Here is a 13074-nt window from a genome sequence, read left to right on the forward strand (position 1 = left end):
TGCTGAACCTTACAAATACACAAGCATGTACGTGCAGACTTACAGAGGCAATTTCAGTGCAAAGCATATTGCTTTTGCCAGTTGCTGTTCCAAATTCAAAGTGTGTATCAGTCAGGGTGCTTTTGTGTGCTTCAACTCCACTTCTGCTGGAGGAGCTACAGAAACCCAAAGTTTTACCTCACCAGGCAGAACAAGTGCCCTTTGTTACCTAGACAGATTACAGCTTTTTCTAAAGTCTGCTCTTCATAAAAGCCCAGCTTGAACAGTGGAAATTCTGACTTGCCTCAGATACTGAGGAGACTTTTATAGTTTCAAGTAGCTCCAGGGTTATATTTTAAAAGTTGAATTTCATCACATGTTTCAAGTTTGGTGGAAAAAAAAAAAGGCATGATATTTTTAGCAGAAAAAAGTCCCCCCCACACCTTTTTTCTTAACAGATGTTTCATCTCAATCATATCCAAACCTCAAAGCACAAGTAGCAGTCAACCTTATTCTCCTGTGGAGAAAAAGATAAAGTGTCATTTGTTTGGAAGAGGTTTTTTTTTTTTTTTTTTTGTAACCACAACTAGTTTGTGAGTAAAAGCAAATAATAAATGCAACACTGTGGGGTTGTGGAAATGAACCTGAAGCAACATTTCTGCTCTTGAAAGAGCTCAGAGTCCAGCTGCTCTTGTTAGATGGAAAGTCCCAACCCCCAGCCTACCAAAAAAATAAAAATACCAGTAATCAGGTTTTTCTTGCTTTATAAATCTGATCCAGCAATCCAGGTCCTTTCACCAGTAAAATATGTCGTACAAAGTGCCCAACTTTGTACCAAAAAGGATTTAAAACTGTAAAGGTAATAAAAAGAGAGGAAAGGAATAGTAGTTGTAAACCAAAATATCCAGAAGTAAAAGAGCTGCTACCCAAGGAATTTTCACAGGGCTCTGGAGGAGCAGAGAGCTTTGCTGTGCCTTGCAGCCAGGGCTGTGCTCAGGGCTCAGCACTGGCGGGGGGGTAGCCGAGGGGAGCCAAGGCAGCCCTGAACTCTGTGTGCAACAGATTTATTTAGGAGGGAGTTGTAGTCCCTCTTAAGGATTTGGAGGCATGAAGCTAAAGTGTGGTGCTGCAGACCTTGGTTTTGTCTTGTTATTTTAATGAGCCTTTACAGAGAGCGGAGCCATCCAGGTGTGGAAGGAAGGATATTCTTGGCAAGCTGGTGTTCAGATGAAGACCACTCCCTGGGTCTGCTGCAGGACCCTCTGGGAGCTGCACTGAGCACCCACCCGCCCTGTCCCAGGCCACCTATAGCCCCGCAGGGGCGGCTGCCCAGGCCCCACTGGCAAGCAGTGATGGTGACCCAGATTTCAAGACGCTATGTTTGAATGAAAAGTCACAATGACACAGTCTGGGATGATATTGCAGGGTTTTCCACCAAAGGGGTAGCTCCAAGTGGGAAGCTGACTCTTGAGTTGTGAAACATATGGGCTCTCTAGAGCAATAGGAAGGGCTGGCTCCTCCTATAGTCTGCTCCAAACCATCTCCTCTTCTGCTTTTTGAGCAGTACATAGCACAGCAGGCTTCCATCTCTGATTGTGGTCTTTAGGCTGTACTGTAGTTATTAATAATGGTGAGCAGTTACCTGTGTTTGCTCTCTGGGAATCGTTGCTTGTGATGAGTTACTGTGTGCTCTCTAGACTCTAAATAAGATGTTGGGGTCAAGCCTTGATGAATTTTATTTCTCTGCATGCTTTGCAGTGTGTGATGTATCACCTTAGCACCATTCCTCACCTGTCTATAAAAATGAAAAGGGAAGGCGATGTATGCTTGTGCATGCACAGGTATATGCTGGGCTGTAAGTCACTGTATTACTTTTCAGTTGTGTTGTGGATCAATTTCCATGCTCCCCCACCTCTCAGAGTAAGATGTAGGGCTCTGAGGATGTGAACGCCGAACCTGCCACTGTGTATTAACTGTGAGAGAGTTGTCAGATACGCAACTGATTCATCACAGCCAAAATAATGTTACAGCACAGGTCCACAACATTGCTCTCTATAAAAGGCTAGCTTTGTGAGGGTCAGAGTGACATTATTGCTCATGGGCAGCAATTCTGAAGAAATGAATCTTACAGTTCAGATACCTTAGAGGCCCTGCTATCATAGCAAAGGTGGTGGAAACATGATTTTCCCATTGAACATCTAAGTTAGATGGGAGCAAGTTGATATCAAAGCCTACATTATTAATAACATTACCCACTCAGCCTTCATTTGAATAAAGGGTTATGTAGTGGCTGGTTTTTCTTCTTTTTTTTCTTCCCTTGTGAATCTCAGGGGGAAAAAATCCAAAGAGACAGAGAAAATTTAAGACAGAAAATCCTATGTGAACACACTTATCTGCAACTTACACAGAGAAGGGATTTTTTTAAAAAGCAAAATTGTTACTAGTTTGTAACCAAAACCAGTGTACGGCCATCTTTAGAGAAAAGAGGTCTTTTGCTTTAAGTTACAAATGATCAGTTGGTGTCCCATCTGTCACTGTTCAGCAACAGAATTCAACACTTGCAGGCCCGTTCAGAGCTCCAGGGACACATAACGCTGTTAGAAAGTGGTAAGTGGTCCATATGACAGTGACAGTTTTCACTTAAGAAGTACTTACCCATGTTAAATGATACAGATTGTTATAGCAGATTGCATTCTGTTAATGTGGCTTTTGATATGCCCACTGATCAAACACAAATCTTGCTGCTACAGGTATCATTCTGAACTATTCTGACCAAGCTTATGGAGATTCTCCCCCCTGTTCCCCCCCAGCTTTTTTTTTTTTGAGATAGGGGAGGGAGAAACTATCTTCTTTGATCTCCGATGAGGAAGGGAAAAAAAAGGCTGTTCTGTTCAGGCTTTTGGCTAACACAACAAACAGTGTTTAAAATTTAACTTTGCTTAATTAATTAGTAATTCTGTTTAGTGCTGTCTGATCTTCATCCAAAAGGTATTTTGAAGCTTGAGAACTGAACATCAAAGTGGATTGGGTGAAGATGGTCAAGTAAGGCATTTAATCTGGCAGTTGCTCTTGATGAAATACAGCCAGTTGGGGAACTAATTGGAAAAGGGAATCATAATCTGGCAAAATTCAACAAACTCCCTCCCTTCAGCAAACTCACTCCAGAGAGAGTGTGAGAAATCTAGGTTTAGTGTTTAAGCATGTATGAGTTACGCCCTAGCTAGCAGAGAGAGCCCGTATTGTCCTTTGTATCTGCATCTTTAGTACACATCTTTTTTTGGTAAGGAGATAGTAAAAAAAATTTTCCCCCAACCCAACAGCCAAAAAAAAGATGCCAGATCTAGACAGAAACCTGTGATTCTGTATCAAGGCTTGGAAATACTTCTACTTATATGTGTCAGATTATTGGGGTTGGCAAAAGGAACTGAAGCTTCAAGGGAGGTGGTGTTGCCCAGACCTGTGAGTTTGACTACTTTTTAGTCAAGAGAAAAAAAATTGTCTGAACATTTGAGTGAATTTCAGTTTAGCAATTCCCAAATGTCCTAGTGGTGACTTGTCAGTTAGAATCATTATCTGATGCCTGAATGTTTAAAACATATTTTGGTTGTCTATTTTTGTTGGGCTTTTTTTGCAAGTCATCACATGCTCTGAGTCACTGTCCGACTGTTCTGTGCCTAGCTGTCTCCCCCGGTCAGGTGCTGGCAGTAGGTCTGGTGACATCTTCAATCTTTTTTTTTTCCACTCCACGGTGTGCAACTGAACCTTTAATTTTTGTTGTGACCACCAACAGGAAATAGTGAAATAGAAGAAAATGACTTCTCTCTGTATTTTCAGGTTGAAATACCCATCCCAGACTAGTACAAAGTACTACTAGTACAGCTCTTGCTAAATTGGTTTTGACTTGTCCCACTGGACTTAAAAGGGACATTTTAAAAAAAAATGTTTTGAAGGGTGTGTCTAATTCATCAGCTTCAGCTTTCAGCCAGAGAAAGTTGAATACACACTTTTGGCTCTGACCCAGGCCAAGCCTGTTTTTCTATGTGCTTATTCTGGTGGCTGTGGAACAGGAATGTTACTCCCTTTCGGGTCCCATTCTGCCTACATTCATTTGCCGCTGGAGAAAAGGACTTTTGCTTAAGCAAAGTTATCTGTCGGGGATGTATTTCAGTCAACTCTGTGGAATAAAACCAAAATGTGTGCTTAATGGGGGTGATATTTCTTAATCCATGGCCTCCAGGAGAACTTAAAAGCAAAATCTGAATGTGAATGTAATTGTTAATTAAAGGACTTCTCAGTTTGGACTTTCAAACATAGTTGTTACTGCTTTGGTTGTTGTCGTGCAGTCAGCAAAGAATGTCAGTTATGTTTGTCAAACCTGATTTGCAAGGAAAAAAATGTTGACAGAACCAGATAATTTAGACATCAGAGACTTCAGGAAAAACAGCACAATTAATTCTTTTTCTATCCCTTTGGTCCTCATAGTCTCTGATTTTAAGTTCTGCTGCATCTGCTAGACCTGTAAATTGGAAGTGAAACCCTTACCCTATTGACGTCAATAGGAATTTTACTACTGAGCTTGGTTGGGCCAGCTCTTTGATGCTCAATTCCACCAGTCCAATACTGCTACTGAAGTTCAATTTGAGCTGTTACAGAAGTGCTTATGACTTCATCTCCTTGTCTTGATACATCTATGCATTTTTATTTTTACTTTTATCCTACTCCCCCACAAGTCTCAGGTTCTAGTGTGTGGTTTGTTGTTTTTCCCCACGTACAGATAATTCTGTCCCTTTGTTTCTGGTAGTAGTTTTAAAAAATTGCCATGGAATCCAGTCTATCCAGCTTGAGGGGAAGGCTAATAATATTTCACTTCAAAGGGTTTAGTTTCATGTATGCCAGATGCTAACTTTCTTAGGTGGCTTTTTTGTCAGTTCTCCAATTTTACTTTTACTCTGCTTTCTCTCAAAAATTACACAGTAATGACCCTGACTTTAAGATAATAGTCATCGGTAATGTCCAGTCATAATTTATCACTGTGGAATTGCATAGCTTCTCCCATCATTCTGCTTTCTGAGTTCAGGCCCTGCGATCCATCACATACGTTTTGGAATGGCTGTCATCCCAAATTGCCTCTGAAGTAGTTCATCTTTAGCCTGAGTTCTTCGTTAGTTCTCCAATTTGCTATGCAAATTTGGACTTGGTAACTGTAGCTTAGACCTGAATGCTCATCAGAATTGCATCGTTTTTTGTTTCTGGCCACAAGATCCTCTTAACCCATCTTGTTAAAATGCTCAGTACTTGAAAAACAGAGTGAAACTGTCCTTACTTTGAGAAGGAAGATCATTTGTGAGAGAGCATGGGGCTTTGCTTGAATGAAGCTTTGAGAAATTTGAAATGACAAGCCACCTGAGACAGGGGGAAAGTTTAAACAGTCACTTTGCGACCTGACTGCAGCTGTATTTTGGCGCTCTGGGTTTTTTTCTGCCTTATTCTCAGATGCAGGATGGAGGTGAGTGAAGAACTGTTTGGCTGTCTGAAGCTCAGTATTCTATGCTTATTCAATACATGCAGCACAGCAATCAGTTTTACCTCATTTCTGGGATTTTTAGTGATTCCTAAGGAGCAGTTGGAATTGTTACTCCCTTCGTTTCTTAGGAATGAATAACCCCCTGAAAAAAAGACTTAATTCTTCAGGGATGAGTCTTAATACCTTTAAACTGGTGTTCATTCTCTCCCTCTCTTCCTCCCCCACCTCAATTACGAGCAATTGGGTGGTAGTAATTAACAATCTTAGAGAGAAACATCTGCTAGTACACTTAAGCCAGTCAGTTTGTTTTTCATGAAAGAATGGTATTTCACAATTTTTCCAAGTTAATATTTTTCCTTTATTGTCTTTCCAATTTCAAATATTGTCCAGACGCATTTTTATAGCGTCTTAAGGTTATAGAAGTGAATACAAGACCATTAATAATGAACAAGAAAAGAGAACATCATAAAGAAAACATATGCAGCATTTCAATTCATGAAACATTCTGTTAGGGAACATTGTTTTTGAGAGCATATGGTTATTCCCATGAGAAGCAATAAATATACTTTTATTTTTTCCCTCCAGTTGTGGATTCCCACAACAAGGGTAGGTTTCTCTGTATATTCTTCTGTATAGAGCATTCTCTTTGTCAGGACTTGTTATCTGAGTGGGGAGGTAAGGAAGTATTTTTGCACAGATGATGTATTGTACATGGACCTATTTCTGATGGCCTAGACTTTGGAAACACAAGTCTATTAATTCTCCCCACTTCTATGAGATAGCAATCTTGTCTGGTCTAGTTTAATATTGGCAGAGCTGAAAGGAAGTTCACATTGTGAATGTATCGGAACCTTGGCATGCAGCTCACTGGTGGATCTCTGTTTACAGGCTGCCAGTTTTAACTGTCCCAAGCAGACGTTCTCATTTTATTTATAAGTAGGTTCAGCATGTGTTTGTATCCTTCATGAAATTGAGCACATGTCAATAGTCAAAACTAAGTATAGAAACAAGATACCAAACACTTCTCCTTTTCTTCTCAGACAAAACAGTCGTGCTCAGTATGTATTTTTAAATGTTCATTGGGTTTGGATAAAGCACATGAGGATATATGTACAGACACATTATTTGATCACTTGTAAATATTATTTTAATACCTACATATTCCCCTTTAAAGTTTCCTCATTTAGATTTCATTTTTCTTTGCTGAATGAAACTTGACATCAGGATGAGATCACCAGATTTCCCCATTTCATCTGAGCTCCAAAATGAGTAACTGATTTCAAAGGATAATTCCCTGGAGCAGCAAAGCCAATGAGTTCTTCAGATCAAAGGTCAGCGAAGCTCAAAGAGGATAATTTCTGGCATACAGTATTTAAACTCTCTCAAGGAGTGTACTGCAAGATGTATCCCCTCCTTCCCCAATAGTTGAACTCTTGTTTTTTGAGAAGACTAATTTGTCAGAGCACATTTTTTCCTCTGTTACATAAATTACACATTAAAGGGAAAGCTTCCTATCTGAACACACAAACTGTACATCCAGAAAGCATATTAAGTGTGCCAGTGGAAGGGGTATTCCTGAAACCAGAAGGTAACTCTGTGCCGTTCCTCTCTGAAGCACCCTGTGGACTGGGGAACTCTGGTGCTCTTTGCACATGCCAGCAGCTTTCAGCACAGTGCAAGAGCGCGGTAGTGGAAGGGAGAGAATGCTCTGTAAGATGCTTCATTTTGACAGAAAAACCCAACAATGAGCACTAGGGCAGGGAACGGTCATCTTGTGCAGGATCTTCTCTGCTGTGCTCTCAGCCTAATGTTGCTTGCCATGCCATTTGGGATTCTGTCCCTTAACAGATAAAAGTCCACTGTAGAAATCTTTTGGCCATTATGTACCTTTATACATTTAAAAGTATGCATGAAAAATGTGGGTGGATTTTTTTTTTTTCAATTGGTTGTCCGCTGTTCCAATGAAGCGGGGGGTCATACCAGCCCAGCTTTCATGTATTTCACATTCCCTAGAGTAAGATTGTGAGGGATTGCAAAAGCCCCTTGTACAAATTATTCTGTCAGCTTAGTTAGAACTGTTCGTATGAGAAACAGTCACTGCTACACATGAGCCACTGAAAATCTAGGGGCATATTTAATAGTTAATGAAGAACCACTGTCAATATAACTGTCCTTGTTATGAAGGCCCATGTTACGTTTTCATTTCTTGTTGATTTTATAAGGAAAGAGCAAGCCAAATAGACAAAATAGACAGCCAAATATTGTCTTTTGTTTTATGGGGCTCTTTTTGTGGCCTTAGCTTTGAACTTCCAGGAATATGGAGTTGTATTTATGGACAAAGTGAGTATAATGCAAATGACCTTTCTTCAGATGTACTTCAAAGTTCTGTATTGTAAGTAATATTTATATTAATATGTGCTTTCATTATGATAAACACTATAAAAAGACCTCCTAATAAATAGTCCCTGTTCATCCAATAACACCAGGTTAAAAGGACAAGGGAAGAAACTGCTGCGAAGTGAGCTTTCCCTTCCTTCAGCTGACCTTCCTGCTTCACTTAGGTCTGGAGTAGGGAATCCTAACGTGGCTTGGAGTAGAAATCAGGATGTAGTAGTGTGTGAGTATGTGTGTAACAAACTCCATGCCTACTTGCATTTGTACAATGCAAATTACATGTGCATGTTGGGAAGCTGGCATTAGTATAACGTCAAAACTGCAAATAAGAATCAAAGTCAGGAAATTCGAAAGGTTTGGGTTTCTACCTCATTCCCCCTTTCTTTATGGCACATCCAGACTCTTTTATAGATACCACAGTTTTGAAAATAATAATAAAAAGAAGTAATGCAATAGTGTTATATTTAAACAAAGAAATAAGACTAGAAAATGTGATATATGTTGCAGTGTGGCAATGTGAATGTTGTGGCAGAAATCTTAGCTTTTGGAATTTCTGAGAATATAAAGCTGTGGTGAGGGTAGGGTTGTGGGTTTTTTTTTTTTTTTTTTTTAAGCTAATTGTTCTATTTAAATGTGAAAATGCTGAAAAATGGCTAATGTAATATCTTAATTTCTAGCATGTTAGTACTTCCCTGAGAGAATGCCTGGGAGGCACCTTAGTAGTGCCAAACACCAGGAGAGCCACAGAGTAAACCCAGTTTGAAATGGGTCATCCTGAACTGGAGCAGATCATGTCTCCTTTTTTAGTCTCCTGACTTTACTGAACTGGCACTTACATGAGATCTTACTTACAAAGGCATCCCCAAGAAATGGTTCCTACTTAGCATTAGGATAAAGGCTTTGGGTAAATGCAAATCCTGCAGTGCGAGAGAAAAAATGCTGACTTTAAGATCCACATTCCCGCAATATCTTCTATTTTGGGGGGAGTAGGCAGGATTACTGCTATGCCTAATGAAGCATGGGCATAACACTGTTGGCAGAGGTTTATGGATGTATAAAAAAATCATATCTAAAAAGTTTGAGGGTAGGGTTAAAAAAATGGGTGTATATTTTCATAACACTAGTGAATATAGAATTAATTTTCTTCAGATACAGGGTTTCATCATGTGCAAGGTTGAGTGCCTCTGCAGGAGCCAAAGGCACAGCTATTAAGTTCCTGGGCACTTCTCTTTTAATCTATATGAGAAGTATATATATATATATCTTTCTGTTACATATTTGATATATGTTATGATATGATGTGATATTGTCTGATAGATGTTAATATTGATGTTCTTTGTGACTGCTGTTGAATTACGCAAGTACATAAAGCTTCAAACTGAAACTTAGGTGAAATACGGTTTTTCGTATGTACTTGAAAAAATGCAGCTTAACCTTTTGGCAAGTAGCGTTACCTTTCTGGAAGGTAGTAAGGTTTGTGTGTATTTGAAGAGGGAAATTGGAACAGAACAAGGACTTCATTTCAGCTTCATTACTTCATTCACTGCTGGTGAATGCAAAGTGGTTTTGCAATATGTCGCAAACTTTCAATATTTTGCAAATTATTCAACTTATTTACAGTAACAGTTCTGCTGATTTATATTCTCATAATACTGTGTTTGAACTTCCTGTGACTCTAGTGTTGTTTGTAGGAGAGGCTGTGTACCAAAAGCTGTTGGTAGATTGTCTGCTGAAATTATCCCAGATGTGTAGTGCACAGAAAAGCAAATCAAGTATAATGATCCTTTCTTACAAGTCTGCTGAAATTGATTTCACCCTAAATATAAAGACAGATTTGCAAATATAAGACTGCTTTGACATTTCCTTATAAGCGTTTTTTCTTAAAATATATTTTCGCAGTGGCTTTGCCTCCAGAGAAGACAGATGGAGTTTGCAGTGGAGATGAAAAGAAAGCAGAAAAAGAAAGTGACACACGCACAGGTTCCAAGAAGCAACTGAAATTTGAAGTAAGTCCTCTGTATTTTAAAGTTTCACTGTACTGACATAATTATTGTAGAAAAATAACCTGTGGACCAAGTACTGTCCGACGATGCATGTACATAGCTCCCAATGATTGTAATGGGTACAGAAGCAGAACTGGCACAAGTCAATGTCTTACTATTGGTGTTCCTTATGAGGTGGTTAGTGAGATTTATTTCCAGGTTTGGAGAGTGATGATCATTCCTCTGTAGGATCTGAAATGTATAGTAAGAAGAGGCATTTGGTTTAACCCTTTAGCTATGATCCTTTCATTAGTAATTTATTATGCCAGCTACCATGTTCTCAAATCTTTAGACTGACTTTTGTGGACTGTTGCACTTGATTCAATCTGCCTAGTGTAAAAGATGTTTGTGAAAGCTTCCTTAACCATCGGTCTTCTGTGCCTGGGCCTCCAAAGTGAAATAACCCTGACCTGCAAGACGGGACATCCATCTGATCACATGGCAGGAGGCAAAGGATCCTGGAGGGCAATGAGTCTGATGGTCTATTTCCTTGTACACTTACAAACATCATAAAACAGCCAGACATTGTGTGTAGTTGGCAGGTTTTGTTTATAGAGGGAATGATTTAATAAATATGACTATTGGAACGTGCTGTCATCCGGCTAGAGGGTTGTCTGTCTTGGTGAGGAGGAAGATACTCTGGTACCGGCAAGAAACAGCACAAATTTTCATCTCTCTGCACTCCAGCAGACGTGGCAAACTTCTACCTTTCAGTGCTGTCAGCCTGTCACAGTAATGAGCTTTGCGTTCCTCCATTGTTATTTAAAAGACCATGCAGCCACCTTGCAGCATGGCTGAGTGTTCGTTACCTTCTCTAGAGCAGATTTAGTAGTCTGGTATGATTTATTTTTTTACTGGTTTAAGGCTGATTAAAAGGAGGTAGCTTTCCCATAGGCAGTTCAGGTGTTGCTAGGTGCTTGTGTGCCTTCTGGGGGGAGGTGACTTTTCCTGCTTTTTTTTTTTTTTTTGCAAAGCGATAACTCTTTTTCTAGGCACATTTTCTGTTTCACCTTGAGTAGCAGACATTTGCAGACAGGAGAGGCATGATAAATTGCAATTAACAGTGCCTTGATATTTGAACGTTGGAGGACACCTGTCAACATGGTTGGTGCCAGAGTAGCTGGAAATCCACTGTACCGGCAAAGTCTGTGTTTGTTCCCAAGTAATTCTTGGCATGCCATAAAGGTTAGCACTTGGTACTAGGCACCATGACTAATGCAGGGAAGGTTGCCATGGCTCTTAACTAAGCAGAGCACATCCCCACATAAAGATGTTATGTTAGGCAATGTGGGACAGGGAAGTATTAATACGTGGCAAGAAACCCAGTATTGATATTTTTTCCCTTGTTCTACAAATGAAAGTTTTCCAGCTATGTATGCTAGGAGCTAAGAGATTGGTAAATGTTTCAGAGGTATAAAAGAATCAGAAAAGCAAGTGTTGAGACAAGAGGTCTAAATCTGAGGTGGATGTCATTTGGCTTTTAGAGGTGCCGGGAATGTTTATGCAATATGAAACTGTGTTTCTACAGTAGAGTGTGGGGCACTTGGCAGCTTTCAGCCAGGCTTGTTACAACCGAGAGAAGGCTGCCTTTGAACTCAGCAGGGGACAGGGGGTACCCCTACCTGCTGCAGGGAATTGGTTTCGAGTCAGAAGATCAACCAGGTATTTTGAGCTCTATCATGCTGAAGCGATTTGCAGCTGTTTATTTTACTTGCATACAGTGGCTTTCATTTTAATTGCACTGTAACTTTTCTGTTTTGCCTTGTTGTGGCTCTGGATAATTCTGATTGCGCAGGTATTGAGAGAAAGCAAACGATTTGTATCCAGGTGACTGAGTCAGTCAAAGTGCATCCTTTGTTCTTGACTGAAGTCTTGGTTTTGGTTTGGGGATTTTTTTTCCCTTTAACAAATTGATTCTTTCAGGCTTTCTACAGACCACACTCTCACTAACGGAAGCACAGTTAAAATAAGGACCAGGCACAACTCCCAGGTCGTTCTTACCTGCCAGTTCCTAGGCAGGCTCCATTTTGGGAGCTTCAGTGGCATGATGCTGTACTGCACTAACTCTGACAACCTTTGGGTATCAAATATCTGTGTCAAGGACAGGTCTCACTGGTGGGGTTTTGTGCCATATGTCCACTTTGTATTAATGACTGCTCCTGGCACCGTGGTGTACCGCCTCGTTCTGTGAGTCTGTTTCTGTTGTCTTTCTCTTCCTGAGTTAAGCAGAGTTTTCTTTCTCACTTGTTAGTGGGAAACCTTACTGTATTTCAAGAGCTTCAGGGAGCAGTTTTCTTGTACCTTTTTTGTGTTTTCTACAATGAAGTAGAAAGCATCTTGCAGATTCCCCGAAGTCTAGCCCAAGGGAGTTAGGATTATCATGTGATTGTGACGAGGCTCCTTCATTGTGATGGACAGAGGCCTCCCTGGGATGTATCCTGAAAGCTTCCTCTCGCCAGGGAGGGAGGAAGGAAGAAGCCAAGCAGGCTCCTTCTACGGAGAGCCTCCTCTGCAAACAGGCCTTTTGCTCTAGGTAATCAGCTGCTCTTTGCATGTTTCTTAGGAATTGCAATGTGATGTGTCTGTAGAGGAAGATAACAGGCAAGAATGGACCTTCACACTGTATGACTTTGATAACAACGGAAGAGTCACACGCGAGGTAAGCAAAGTACAGCTGCCCCTTTGTGTGCAGCGTCTGCTAACGAGAGAAGTGTTTTATAACAGGAACATTTTTTCTTCTATGAAATAGAAGTGTCCTGCCAATTTAAACAGCAGTTTCCATGGACCCTTCCCTCCTAGAAACAATCCCACCAGTAGTTTACTGTTTTCAGATGTACTGTACCACTTTTTAAGCTGGTTGTTGTTTAATATCTGGGATTAGCCTTTAAAAAATAGTACTGGCATTTGTGGAGGAAAAATATCTGAAACAACTGAATGACTAAACACATTGTCAAAATAAACCCCTGCAAATGTATATTGTTCTGGCTTCTATCCTGCTTTTCAGAGTTAAGCTAACCAAATAGCAAGGTTGCTTTCTGACATTCTGCGCTGGCGGCCCAGAAGGCCAACCATACTCTGGGCTGCATCAGGAGAAGCGTGGCCAGCAGGTCGAGGGAGGTGATTCTGCCCCTCTAC

At 40.4% G+C, this 13074-nt stretch overlaps 1 protein-coding gene across 1 annotated transcript in view; it reads left to right on the forward strand.

Moving 5' to 3' along the window:
- The window catches only part of NKD1 (NKD inhibitor of WNT signaling pathway 1), a 110065-nt gene that overhangs the window by 80724 nt on the left and 16267 nt on the right, over window positions 1-13074 (forward strand). The window contains 2 exon segments of the mRNA XM_035893165.1: window positions 9797-9903; window positions 12503-12598. Of these exon segments, the coding sequence (XP_035749058.1) occupies window positions 9797-9903; window positions 12503-12598 (203 nt within the window).

The sequence above is a fragment of the Egretta garzetta genome, unplaced genomic scaffold (genome assembly GCF_000687185.1).
Source record: "Egretta garzetta isolate BGI_Z169 unplaced genomic scaffold, ASM68718v1 scaffold314, whole genome shotgun sequence".
In the NCBI taxonomy this organism is placed as follows: domain Eukaryota; kingdom Metazoa; phylum Chordata; class Aves; order Pelecaniformes; family Ardeidae; genus Egretta; species Egretta garzetta.